Raw genomic sequence first — 14,062 nt, 5'->3', positions numbered from 1 at the left:
TACTGAACAAGCCAAAATAACCATATTGTTTTTATCTAATGGTAAAATGCTTAAAGAATACTTTCTCTAATTAATTTCCTCTTCCCAATGATTTTTCCATTCCCAGATACCTAAATGCAGGCCATAGGGTTGGCATTCCATAAATATTTGTTGAATGAATTTACACATTTCATAAGAACCAGATGTCATAACTAACTGAAAGTAAGCCCAACCAACTAATGATACTATGATGAAAGCAGAAATTATAGAACATTTATGCTATATTTAATCACATTTTGTAGGTACCTGTCAGTAAATATTAATGTGACGGATAGTTTTCTAAGATCAGAATTCCCTTTTAAGGGCAGTGGAAAATGTGTTATATGTGCATATAGATTAGGAGAGCTGAGATTATATACAAATAGCAATGGCTATAAACTTGCTCAGAATTTGCAACCATCTTTTACTTACTTCTAACAAAGGAATTTCATCATGAACTTTACCAGATGAAAATGTCCATAAAAACATTACTATAAGGTCACATTCAACCTGACCTGAATAATCATATCATCACAAGAAGCAATCCACTGTAAAAATTCTTGCTAAACACACAGAAGATTCATTATCACTAATTACAGTTTTTGATCACTTTCCAGGAAGCGCATGTTTCCGTGCAAGAAAACATCAAATAGTTTTTTCTCAGAATGCACTACTAAAACAAGGTTGCAGATTAACATCAGAAGTTAACTATATAACACTAGGTGAGTAGGCATTATATATGTGTGTACATGCATGTGAATGTATAAAACATAATGAGTGCTTACTTCGTGCAAGGCACTGTTTTAAATACTTTATTAATAAGGTTATGGGAGGCTTCATGAATATGGCAAAGGCCGGATAAGTCTTGAAAAATGCTTACAAAATGGATAAATGGGAAAGACCCAGGAGGATCACCTCTAGGACTCTGCTTCTCGAAGTACGGACTGGACTGTGGATTAGCAGCCCAGGCAACCCCTGTGAGCTCGTGAGGAACGCAGAAACTCAGGCCCCACCCCAGACCTACTGAATGAGAACCCGCGTTTTAAAAGATTCCAACTTATTTCTATGTGTATTAAAGTTTAAGTTTAAGAAGAGCTGCTTTAGGAAAATGAGGTGAGCACATATGGAGCAGCAAGAACATACAACTGTGGAAAAAACCAACGTGGGAGCAGGAATTAAAGGATAAGAGAGAATGTAATGCAAGAAATACTTTGAAAATTACTGTGGTTTTTTTTTATCTTTTGCATGTACATGAATAAGGGGAAAGAGGCAGACAGGGTACCTTAGTGTCATCTAGATACAAATGGATGAATACAAGTGGTGTACTCTCCAGACGTCACATGGCAAGACTGTAACCCTGGCAGCCACAAGGGACCCAGTGGCCTAGGAGCAAACTGCAGAAGGCAGATGGGGATAAAGGAGGCAGGGAGTCACCTCTATCCTGATCTCCTCTTTGGGCCAAAGTTTCAGGGGTGAATGGTACGTGAGAGAGGATGAGGAGATGGCTAAAGGCAGAGGGGCGTATTTGGGATCCTGGGAGGAGAAAGTCGCCAAGGCAGCAACACATCCACGCAGCCTGGCGGAGATGTGGGGGTCTGCCGAGAGAACACCTGAGCTCATCTCCCCCAGCACCATGGCACCACCCCAGAATCGCAACTCAGAACCCGCAACGTGCTTGAGGTGGTTGGAGAAAGCAGAGCACTCGGGGGCTAAGAGCCTGGCTACCACGCACCGGCTCTGCAGCAAAGGGCCGCCTGGGGAGGCGCGAGATCAGGAAACCCACAGCGTCCGCGAGAGACCAAGGAGGGCCACGACAGTGAGACAGATGGTCCTGGCTATGATCAAAAGGAGACATCATGGACCAACAAGGACGTCCACACTTTAGCAGTGGGTGCCAGTAGACAAGGAAGAAGCTGGCTGCCAGGGTCACGGGCACGATGCAAGTAAACGAGGATCCCCAGAAGACCCTCCCCACCATGCTCGCACACGGACACGCACGCACGCACACACACACGCACGCACACCCTTCTCAACCTAAGCAGAGACCACGTGAGCAAAGGGTGGAGGGAGGCAAAAAACCAGCACAGGAATAAATAAGTTCAGCGCTGCTGGATGATAAGAAGTAAGGCAGGGAAATAACTAAAATATTTAGAAAATAAAGTCAATGGAGATTTTGACTAATGGGGTGTGAAGACAAATAAGAAGTCAAGGACTGGTGGTGCCGGGAGCTAAGAAGAAGGAAACAGGAAGAAGGAGAAAGTGTAGATAAGTGGCTGAGAGATGATGCCTTCAATTTCGGAACACCATGTTAGGTAAATGAGAAATAAACCTGCCCTCCACCCTCCATCCGCAAGACTGAAAGGAAAACTGCAGCCAGTCCAGGGTGCCCAGGATTCACACAGGCCACGTGTTGGTAAATATATGCTCACAAAAAAAATTACAAGAGGATACAATCTACTTACCATGAGATACAGTCAAGACCCTACAAGCAGTTGAACAGCAAGATTTTTTTTTAAATCAATTTTTTGCAAAGAGACTATGAAGTAAGTGTAGTATTAATGAAAGTTACTTTTTAAAAAAGACAGAAAACACAATAAACTATTTTTAAAAGATTAGAAAGTTTCTAGAAATAAAAATGTCACCATTAAAAGACTCAATTATGTTAAAAGGCACATTAGTTGATTACTGAAGAGAGAAAGTAAATTAGGAGATATCTAAGCAGCACACAAAAAATAGGGAGATAAAAAACAGGAGAGGAGAGAGGTTGAGAGAGAGAGAAGTTAGAATGAGAAGCCCAAACTAATTATAAAAGAAACTCCAGTGGAGAGAGAAAAGTCACAAGATACTATCTCTTTAAAAAAATATATTGATGTGTGTTCCATGAGTGTCTGTGACATTTCCCAATACTTGTGTACCACTGGAAAAGTCCACAATTTTAAAATAAAAAGCAGTTTAAAGACTGAATGGAAGGTGAAAAAGATGGGCATGCAGCCTAATATTTTGAAAAGTTTAGATGACAAAATGTGGGATGAAAAATTATTTAAGGAGGGTATGAACAGTTTTGTCTGGATTTTATTACTTTTAATGCTGGGCATGACTTGAGAATGCTTACGGAGCAGGGCACAGGAGTCTTTAAAGCGTGAAGAGGGTAGAGAGAATCATGGAGGATGGGAAGGTCCTGAGGGTAAGAAGGGATGAAGGAGTGGGGGTGAGAACGGAGCGCTGGCCTAGAGTTGGGAGGGGCACCTTCTCATCAGTTCCAGCAACTCAACTGACCGGCATCACCGCTTTGTACTGTCACAACACATCTCTTGCAGGCATGTCTTGATCTGGTTGCTGATGACACTGATGTGCTCAGTTTGTGAAAACTCAGTGGATCAATTTTCAAACTGCATAGAAATATGTTATGCTTCAAAAGATTAGCTTCAGAACTACCAATCAGAAGGCAGTTTTCTTCTAACTCCTATTATATTATATTATATTATATTATATTATATTATATTATATTATATTATATTAATCTTAAATGTGGTTTACTTACAGGTTGCATGCTTCTTAAATACATGAAAGGCTATCAAATAAAAGGCATGTGCCCAAACAAGAAAAAATATAATGTACATTAGATAAGTATATCACCAGAAAAAAAAAAAAAAAGAATCTGGAGGGTACCTTAGAAAGGCAAGGTAAACAGAGGAATTCCAGGTAATTCAAGGCTAAGTCTTAAGTGACTCCTTTGAAAAATTATTAAAAGGCATAAATACTGTCACAGATTCAATGCTTGTTTCTATTTCAAGGTTACGACCACTTTTCAAGAGATGTTGCTTCTCTTTTAAAAGTAAATTCATTGTAATTCTGGAGTTTTATTAGTAATCTCTTTGAGTTATCAGTACAGGGAGTTTCAGAAAAGTTTTAAAATTTGTAGGAAGTAATCATAAACTCCCCTGATAAATGGCACATTCATTGAGTCAACTCAATGTTTCGTAATTTATATTAACAGCTGTGTTTTATTTTCAAGAAAGATAAAAGGAAAGTTTGCAGGAAATTACTGCATTTATTCTAAAAATGGGTAATAAAATGGAGAGAAATTACTTTTAAATCATTTGTAAAGTTTTCTAATTACTCAAAATTCAGGCTCTATAGAATTCTTAACCTAGCACAGATATCTACCTGGTCTGTTCCCAGTGGGGAGTCTGTAACAGAAATCCAAGCCCCAGAAGGAAGCTGTGGTGGGACCAGAAACTAGTAATTACAATTGAGTTTATACTTCTTGAAATCTTTGCTATGTGCACACCCTCTGCTAAGAAGAGCCGACGAAAGGATTTAATGTCTATGACCATAAATGGATCTATCCACAAGGAGGCAGGGAGGGAGGGCTGATCGCAAAGAGTCTCTAAAGTATTTATAATAACAGCTTATATTTAATAAAAACTTGTGCCATGTACAACTGCTCTAAGTACTGTAGATACATTAGCTTATCTTGTCCCCAGCCCTATAGGGTAGGTACGTTTATTATCTGGAATTTATAGAGAACTGAGGTTTAAAGAACTGGATAACTTGCCCAAGGTCTTAAGGAAAACATTTTACAGCCCGAGTTCCTTATACGTGGAAAAAGTAAGAAAACTAAACTATAGATGGCAAAGTCTCCTCTAGATTGCAGGTTTCTGTATAATACAGAGCTTACAGCCAATCAGGATCCAAAAGTCTGCTCAGAAATACATGAAGGGGTTTCCCTGGCGGTCCAGCGGTTAAGACTCCGCGCTCCCACTGCAGGAGGTGCGGGCTGGATCCCTGGTCGGGGAGCTAAGATCACGCATGCCGCAAGGCACGGCCAAAAAAAGAGAGAGAAATACATGAAGGCAATGGACAGATCCTTAACTGCTGTAATTTCTGAGAGGCATGCTACCTACGCCCTCATCCCACAAGATCAACAATGCACACTCCGATATTAAAGCTCATGTCCCCGGGTATCTGTTTATACCACTTCTTCCCCATTTTCCCTTATAAGGAGTTATCTTTATGTACACATTTTCTTTCCCTAAGTAGACTGTAAATTCTCCTAAGGATTTTGTAAACTTAAGGCATAACTGGATACCAAAAACATGAAAGACACTTTACAAATGCCACCAATGACAATTCTCACCATACAAGGACAGGCAAGGACCTCCCTGGTGGGGCAGTGGTTAAGAATCCGCCTGCCAATGCAGGGGACACCGGTTCGAGCCCTGGTCCAGGAAGATCCCACATGCCGCAGAGCCACTAAGCCCGTGCGCCACAACTACTGAGCCTGTACTCTAGAGCCCGTGAGCCACAACTACTGAGCCTGCGTGCCACAACTACTGGGGCCCGTGTGCCTGGAGCCCATGCTCCACAACAAGAGAAGCCACCACCATGAGAAGCCCGCGCACTACAATGAAGAGTAGCCCCCGCTCGCTGCAACTAGAGAAAGCCTGCGCACAGCAGCAAAGACCCAACGCAGCCAAAAATAAAAATAAATTAAATAAAATAAATTAAGAAAAACAAAATTTAAAAAAAAAGACTATTACTCAAAATGAATCATTTAACTAGTCACTCATTTAATTAACATTTATGAAAAGACTAGTATGTGCCACCTCATTAGGTGATAAACAAGTTGGACAGGATTCGTGCTCTGACAAGCCAATCCCCACGGAGAGATGCAACAGACAATAAAAAAGTAAATGCACAAGATGATTTCAAAACTCTAATTTGGAAGGGAGCGCAAAGACTAATTTAGACCGGATGGTCAGGAAAAACTTCATTGAAGAGGAGGCAAACAAAGGAAAGTCTTATTCGTTCACATTAATCCACAAGTGAAATACCATGAGTTCAATATGAAACACCAGAAACTGGTGGTTTTGGTATTACCATAACAGTCACATAAATTATAAGGGACCAAAGAATATAAAATTACCATCATTATGCATTTCCTAAAGTTATACATGAGGTATCAATGAGGGTATCTGGAAGTAGGGTGTTGCCACAACAAACACTAAAAACGTGGAAATGGCTTTAGAATTAAGCAATGGGTAGAAGCTGAAAGAATTTTGAGGACCATGATAGAAAAAGCCTAGATTGCCTTGACACGCTGTTAAAAACACAGATGTTAACGGCTCCCCTGGTGAGAGCTCAAAAGAAAGTGAGGAACATGGTAGAGAAAACTAAATACAGTCATGAACAGACTGTTGATAGATATGTGGACTTTACATGTGCTGCTGGTGAGGACTTGGATGGAAAGGAAGAACATATTATTAGAAACGAGAGGAAAGAGGATCCTTGTTATTTTGTGGCAAAGCATAAGTGAATTATGTCCTGCAGTTATGTGGAAAGTAGAACTTGTAAACTATAAATTTGAATATTTAGACAAGGAGATTTCCAAGCAAATTGTTGAAGTTGTGACCTGTTTTTTTCTTACCGGTTATAGTAAAATGGGAGAGGAAAAGATAAATTAAAAGAGTACATAATGCGGTGGTGGTGGTGTGATGAATTGGGAGATTGAGATAGACATACATACACTAATATGTATAAAACAGATAACTAATAAGAAAACTGCTGTATAAAAAATAAAATAAAACTCAAAAAAAAAAAAAGAGTACAAAATGAAAGAATGCTGTCAGATCACCATCATACAGGCAAGAAACAGGCTGATAACATTACTCCGCTGCAAACATGTGCTACCTTTGATTGAAAAGGAAGGATGACTTGAAGGGCAGAGTCCAGAGGCCAGAAAGTCAAGCAGAGTCACCAAGATTATTTGTAGGCCTTGAAACCTAAAGTAGTTTGGAAAGTGCATGGGACTGAATACTCACTCCTTTTCCTTTCCACTTTCTCCCTTTCTGAACGAGTGACTGTAACCGGTATCCTATGCCTGCTCTATCACTGTGCCCTCCTACCGTATTCTAGGAGCACATAATGTGTTTTCTAGCTTCACAGGTTCACAGAGAGAAAGAAATTTGGTCCCAGTATGGATTATATGGAGAATCTCACCCATACCAGAGTTAGATTCTGAGATCTGGATGAGATTTTGGATGTTGAGTTGATGCTGTAAGGGGTTGAGACTTTGGGAGATGTTGGGACAGGATAAGTGCATTTTGCATGTGGGGTGGACATGAATCTTTGGGAGCCAGAGGGCAGACTAAAGTAGACAGAATGATAGCCCCCAAAGATGCCCATGCTCCCAGTCCCTGGAACCCGTGAGCGTGTTATCCTACATGGCAAAGGAACTTGGCGGAGGTGATTAAGATAAGGATCCTGAGATGCATCTGTTATCCTGGATTATCTGGGTGTGCCCAGTGTAATCACAAAGGCCCTTAGACGTGAAGGAGGGAGACAGGACAGTAACGCTACAGGAGAAAGACTCCACTAGCCATTGCTAGCTTTGAAGATGAAGAAGAGGCCATGAGCCAATGAAAGCAGGTAGCCTCTAGGCCAGGGATCCCCAACCCCCAGGCCGCAGACCGAGAGCGGTCTGAGGCCTGTTAGGAACCTGGCCGCACAGCAGGAGGTGAGCGGCGGGCAAGCGGGTGAAGCTTCACCCGCCGCTCCCCACTGCTCACATTACCGCCTGAGCCACCTCCCTGCCGCCCCGCAACGCCCCTGGAAAAACTGTCTTCCACAAAACCGGTCGCTGGTTCCAAAGAGGTTGGGGACCGCTGCTCTAGACAGAGGTTGGAAAAAGCAAATATACGGATTCTCTTCTACAACCTGCAAAAGAAAAGCGGCCCGGCTGACATCTTGATTTTAGCTTGGTGTAACCTGAACTACAGAAACGTAAAGTTAATAAATTGTGCATTGTTTTAAGCCACTAAGTTATGGTAACGAACATTCGTTTTACAATTATTTTTGCCCCATTTCTGTTAAGATTTTTAACCCTATTTCTGTAAAAGTTTTTAATTAGTATTGAACAAATTATGACAGAAAGCAGCCTAAGCGCTACAAGACTAGGTGCAGTTGACCTTAGCTCATTCAACTCAAATGCCATGTGGGATCTGAGCTTCACCAATGTCAGACTCTGGGAAGTCAGACATTGGCTAACTGCGTGCCAGAACATGTGACCAAGAAATTTATGCGACCTAGAAATGTGACAAATACATCAGGTCCTCCCATGTCAATCTGTGGTATCTTGAATTTTCCAAGGCAGAGAGAAATGCATAAGAAAATACAAATTAAGATCGTGGTTGGATACTCAATTTTTGTCTTAAAAATTACAGTGATCTTTTTCAGGTTTAAATAACATCTTTGACTAAATCCTATAATACAGGTATTGTATTTCCTATCATTGATAAGTTAACAAGATTCATGCTTTTTATAGCTAAGAGGCCAAAAATAAAGAGTAAAAAAACCTGAGATCTATCCTTACCAAAAAAAATTATTTTAAGGACAAACACTACACTATAACACTATAACAACATAGAAGACCCTCCTCCAATGAATATCCATTGTCATTTTCTTGAATTTATCTAAACTGTCAAATAAATATAACGACCGTGAAAAGTTCTTATAAATATGAAACAAATTCTTAAACCAAACAATTTACTTTTAGATACCATGCGCTTACTTCGGTTGTCATTTACTTTTACTGTTCCCTTTTTGTTTACATTCCCATCAATATTGAAAACGGCAAAGTATAAGGTTTATATTCTAGGTAAATCCTAATCCTACACAAGATATTAACATAATTAAGAACTAAATATGCTCATGACAAAAGGAAAGGTTTGTTATGATGACCTACAAAGATCCTGCCCCTGAAGTCTCACACTAGTGGGGGAAGCAGGCGGGGCATAAAGCTAAATCACACTAGAAACCAGAGAGCAAATGTGCTCTGCCATATGCCAACTATTCCTGTTTGGAGAAGAACGGTGCCCTGAGGAAAAGAGTATGAGGCTAGAGGGAAGCCAGGTCTAGAAGAAAGTTTTTATTCTGCAGGCAATGGAGAAGTCAAGAATGGTTTTCCGAGCAAGGCATCAGCATGATACCTACTGCAGGCTAGAGGCAAAGACCAGAAGCAGGAAAGTCTACTGGAAATAGGCTGCCAGAGGCAGAGGAGAACTTGAACTATAAAAGTGAGAAGGAAAAACAAAAGATACAGAAAAATCAGCACTTTCAAAACATATGTTAACACCACCTGCGGCTTCTAGTAAAGTAATTGCTAATACAAAGTAGGTGAGGGAGAGAGAAGCACATAACCCCTGTAGAAATACCAGATCCATTCACTCACTTAAGGAAAGGGGCTTTCTGACATCTAAGATCCTGAGCCAACTCTAAGGAAACGGCTAAAGCAATGCAAAATCAAAAGTTCTGCAATGCCAGAATTTCTCAACTAGGGAAGTCACAGGGCAAGATTAAAGAAAGCCAAAAAGATGAACGGTTTAGTTTCTCAAATAGCTGGTGGGTGGTAGCAATGTAAAAATATTCACCAGGCAGAAGAGATCCAGTCCCTCACCTCATTTTAAGAAGTTAAAGAGATAAAGGGTATGGATTTGTATTTGTTTGTTTGTGGGGATGAGTTCAGTGGAGGGAAGGATAATGGGTGGAGGGAAGGATAATGGGAGGAGTGAAGGAGAATACAAGCTCAAAACTTCAAAGTGAAGGGACTTCCCCGGTGGCGCAGTGGTTAAGAATCCTCATGCCAATGCAGGGGACATGGGTTCGAGCCCTGGTCCGGGAAGATCCCACATGCCGTGGAGGATCCCACATGCCGCGGAGCACCTAAGCTCGTGCGCCACAACTACTGAGCCTGCACTCTAGAGCCCGTGAGCCATAACTACTGAGCCCGCTTACCACAACTACTGAAGCCCGCACGCCTAGAGCCCATGCTCCACAACGAGAAGCCACTGCAATGAGAAGCCTGCGCACCAGGACGAAGAGTAGCCCCCGTTTGCCGCAACTAGAGAAAGCCCACGCATAGCAAGGAAGACCCAACGCAGCCATAAATAAATTAATTAAATAAATTTCAAAAATTAAAACTCCAGAGTGAAATAATTTAAGAACAATTAATTCATAAAAATTTTACTTGTATATACTCTACCCTCATATATCTTTGAAAATTACCATAAGATATTTAATAAGTACCCATATGTACAATGTAGTCTCACTGAAACAACCACCTAGGCCTAATGCTATACCCTTAAAAGGATAAGTTGTAACATCCTCAAAGATATAACAATAAATGATGTTTTCCTTGAGACAATCAGCCATATACAATGGAAAGAAAACTTTAAGTATTAAAATAAGTTTCATTATTTAGGATTATTATTCTAATACTAAAGCCTGAAAGCTAAATCTTTAGAACCACTCAAACCCTGACCTGATTTCCTTTAGGTCAAGGATTAGACTAGGTCCTCTTTTTTTTTTAAGGCCTAATTCACTGCTCCTAATAAGGATAGTGAAATACCTCTGAGTTTAAAAAAAAAAAAAAAATATATATATATATATATATATATACACACACACAATATATATGCACATATATATACATATATAGTATATATACACATATATGTATAAAATAGACATCCAGTGCCCAAATCTTTGTATGTGTCTTATACCCGAATCTCTCAACCCAAATGTCTAAAATGACAACACATGCCTTAAGAAAAATGAAATATAATGAACTATTTACTATACCATCTTAAATGTGCTTTATACCTTAAATGAAAAAAAAAAATCATTTGATGAGAAAAACAAAAGTGAAGAGGAGGAAAACCTGATGTAAACAGAATTGACATTGGTTATAGGTTACCTAGAGACCATTTCACATTTCTAACTGATTCAGTTGCCGTGTTTTACATGGACTGATTTCATTGAGCTCCTTACACGTATAACTTTAAACATCCAAAAAGGAACCAAAGGTCAACCCTCCACTGCTGAAGTCAAACTAGGAAAAAGAAAAATGTTTTTAAACATTCCAAGAATAAGCCAACATTCTGTTTATAGGAACTAGAATGCTGGAACTCTGGGCAAAAGGGTAGAGTAGAATGGGAGTAAGCCAGACAAAGAGGAGGAGTGTTGGGCCAACAAGACAGGGATGCTGTGACGGGGATTTCTACAGAGAAAAGGTGTACGGAACAGCAAGAGACTAAAGCTAGAAAAGAGAGCTGAAGAAATTCAGTTACCTAAAGATTTTAAAATCATTGTGAAAGCTTTCTAATGTTATTGGTATGGAGAAACAAAAATTCCCTAACTTCTGAAAATCGCAACTCTGCTACACCTTTCTCACGGATCTCACTATAGTTCGTGGTAGAGATGCAACTTTGGGTTCTATGTTACACATTGAAGTATATTTAATTGTTAGTCTAGAACAGTGATTCTTAGCCAAGATTAAATTTTGCCCCCAGGGGATGTTTGGGGGATATCTGGAGACTTTTCTGGGTCACGGGTGGAGGGGGGCTGCTCCCGGCATCTAAAAGGTGGGTGCCAAAGATTCTGCTTAACATCCTACAATGCACAAGACAGCCCGCACAACAAAGAATTATTCCACCCAAAATGTCAACAGTGCTGAAGTTGAGAAACAGTGATCTCTTCTGAATATAAGCAAAAGCCAACTTGGTGGACCTTGATCCTAGCCCATCTCTCTCTAACAGACATCTATTTAAAGCATAAAACAACACCAGAGGACTCACTTTCCAATGCTTTAAACATGGTGGATGGCTGACTCAAACTCAGGTCACACAATACACTGAAATAATATAACAGAGCAGGAGTGCAGAAACTGCAGGAAAAGAACTTTTCAATCCTTTTTCCATTTTTGTCGCAAGCACATTGAATTCGAAAGAGGAGCACCTACACGTTTCCATACAAAGGTGTGTCTCACCTTTGTGCTCAATACACTAAAATACACTGACTTCCTCAAAAGACAATATTTCTCATTAATGTAAAAACTTAGGTAAACAGTATTAACTGAGAAAGATTTACGTTGGGGCGCGGGGGTGCAGAAAACCACCAGGTCTTTAAAATGCAAAGTTATTTCACAGTTACTTGCAGAATGACTCAGATCATTATTACTTTTAGTCATGCCAAGTTTGCTGCTTCTAAGCCTACTAGTAATGGAGAAAAAACCCACCATTTTTCCTGCAGTCATTAAACCAATGAAACAGAAGCTCACCGAAAACAGGTTTGTGCGATAGTATTTCTGTTTTATTGTTAACTGTTACAAAAATAAAAGCAGTCGCTGGGAGTGCAAATAAAGATTCTGAGAAATCTTTCACCTACTTCACTGCCTACAGGGTGTGTGTTTGGGGGGTATGGGGATGCAAACAAAAGAAAACCCTAACTCACACATCAACAAATCTTAAGTTGCGAGTATTTTCCTAATGCATCCCTTAATCAAAATCCTGGCTTACTCTTTTTACGGTCCCTCCCTTCAAACAACTGCAAAAGACCTCCACAGAGCGTTTCACCAGGAGAACAATACTAAGAACAAGTAAGAGCCTTGCGTGTATCTGGCAAATCTCATTCATCTGAAGCCGTGGCAGCAGAGAAGAGAATCCTGTTGTCCAATGTGACCCACTCACACCTTTCACACCGGTTTTCACTGCTCGAGTATCTTTCTGAAGCCAGTGTTGCCTAACTTTGATGGTTTCCATGTCCCACCGTAATAAAAATCCAGCGTCCAGCATAGCCTACTTCCTTACGCAAGATAAATATAATCAGTGCTGCCCTAACACTTACTGAGTCGCCACAGGAAGTTCAACAGAAAGACACAATTCAACCCTACGGAGACCCCACAAAAGGTGCACTGATTTCACAAAACGTGGCACTCGTGACATGAAGAAACCACAACCGCGATACGACACCTTGTAGGAAGGCTTTTCGCGCGGGGGAGGGGTGGAGGGTGGGATGTGCTTTTATTTCCTTGTCGCCAGTGCCCTTTCATCTTTACAAAGCTGAGCTAACTTCAGAGAAAAGGGGTTCCTCGCGATTCGCTCCTCGGCTCCTGGCGGGATCCACACCGAGGCAAGCGAGTGAAGCTCCTGCCCCGCCGCGGGCGAGTTCCCCCCGGCCAAGGGAACAGAGAGGAAGAGGACCGGGGAGAGGGGCACCCGCCTCGGCTGGGCGCCGCGCCGCACAAGCTCGCGCTCCGAAAGCATCCTCGGGCGCTACAAGACGCGCCCTCCGCCGCTTTGGCACGTCCCCTCCGGGCTTCCCAATGCCGAGGAGCCCGCGCCCAGCACACCCGCCAGACTCCCTGGCCCCAGGCCCGCCGGGGGCCCCCGCCCGCCAACCCGGCCCGGCCGCCCTTACCGAGCAGCAGCAGCTTGACCTCGCGCGCCGCCTTCTCGCCATCCTCGCGGAGGTTCCGGTCGATCATCTTACTCCGCTCCACCGCCGCCTTGTCCTCGGCGCTCAGCGTACAGCCCATTGTGCCAGGAGCAAGAGCTGGCCGCCGCTCCCTTCAAGTCCGGCGCGCTGCCTCGAAACACAGGTGAATTCTTTCTTCCTGGATGCGGGCGTTCGAATTCCTCCCGACGCCGGCCACGCCACCCCCACCCACTTCCGAAACGGACCTAGGGAAGCGCTGTCTGCAGAGAAGCTAGCAGCACCGCGCGGCTCTTGCCTACGGCCGGGCTCCGCGCCTCGCCTCCCTCCGCGCCTCGCCTCCCTCCGCGGCCCCGAAGTCTCGGGTTTCCAGGCTCTGGGTACAGCTACCGGTGGCCTCCTGCTGGTGGCCGCGCCGCAACCTCTAGAAGCCCGGCGCTGCTCGGCGTCCGCGCGCCGCCGCGGCCCCGCCCCTGCTCGCCCCTCCCGCCGCCCCGCGACCACTCCCAGAGCGCGCGCCCGAGCACGAGCCCTCGGACATCACCCCCTCGGACGGGTGCGCGCGCCCACGCTGCCGCGGACCCCGGCGCCCCACAGCCCCCGAGGGCCGGCCACCGCGCGCGCCCTTGGGGAGCGCCCCCGGAAGGCCGAACGTCGCGGCGAGCTCCCCTACCTCGCTTCCTCCGCGGGGGAGCGTGATAATTTCTTCCCGTTTACTCACACCCAGGGATGTGTTCGGACCTGCCCCTTAGGGGTGCGGGTGGGAGAGCTG

General features: G+C 43.0%; 1 protein-coding gene across 1 annotated transcript in view; it reads right to left on the bottom strand.

The window, feature by feature from the left end:
* The window catches only part of GNAI1 (G protein subunit alpha i1), an 89,597-nt gene extending 75,854 nt beyond the window's left edge, over nt 1-13,743 (bottom strand). The window contains exon 1 of the mRNA XM_068550450.1: nt 13,276-13,743. Coding sequence (XP_068406551.1) covers nt 13,276-13,393 — 118 coding nt within the window. The 5' untranslated portion in view covers nt 13,394-13,743. The remainder of the gene's footprint in view (nt 1-13,275) is intronic.
* Between the last annotated feature and the right edge of the window lie 319 nt (nt 13,744-14,062).

The sequence above is a fragment of the Eschrichtius robustus genome, chromosome 8 (assembly GCF_028021215.1).
Source record: "Eschrichtius robustus isolate mEscRob2 chromosome 8, mEscRob2.pri, whole genome shotgun sequence".
In the NCBI taxonomy this organism is placed as follows: domain Eukaryota; kingdom Metazoa; phylum Chordata; class Mammalia; order Artiodactyla; family Eschrichtiidae; genus Eschrichtius; species Eschrichtius robustus.
The sequence above is the reverse complement of the archived record's forward strand: the minus strand, read 5'-3'. Positions and strand labels throughout refer to the sequence as shown.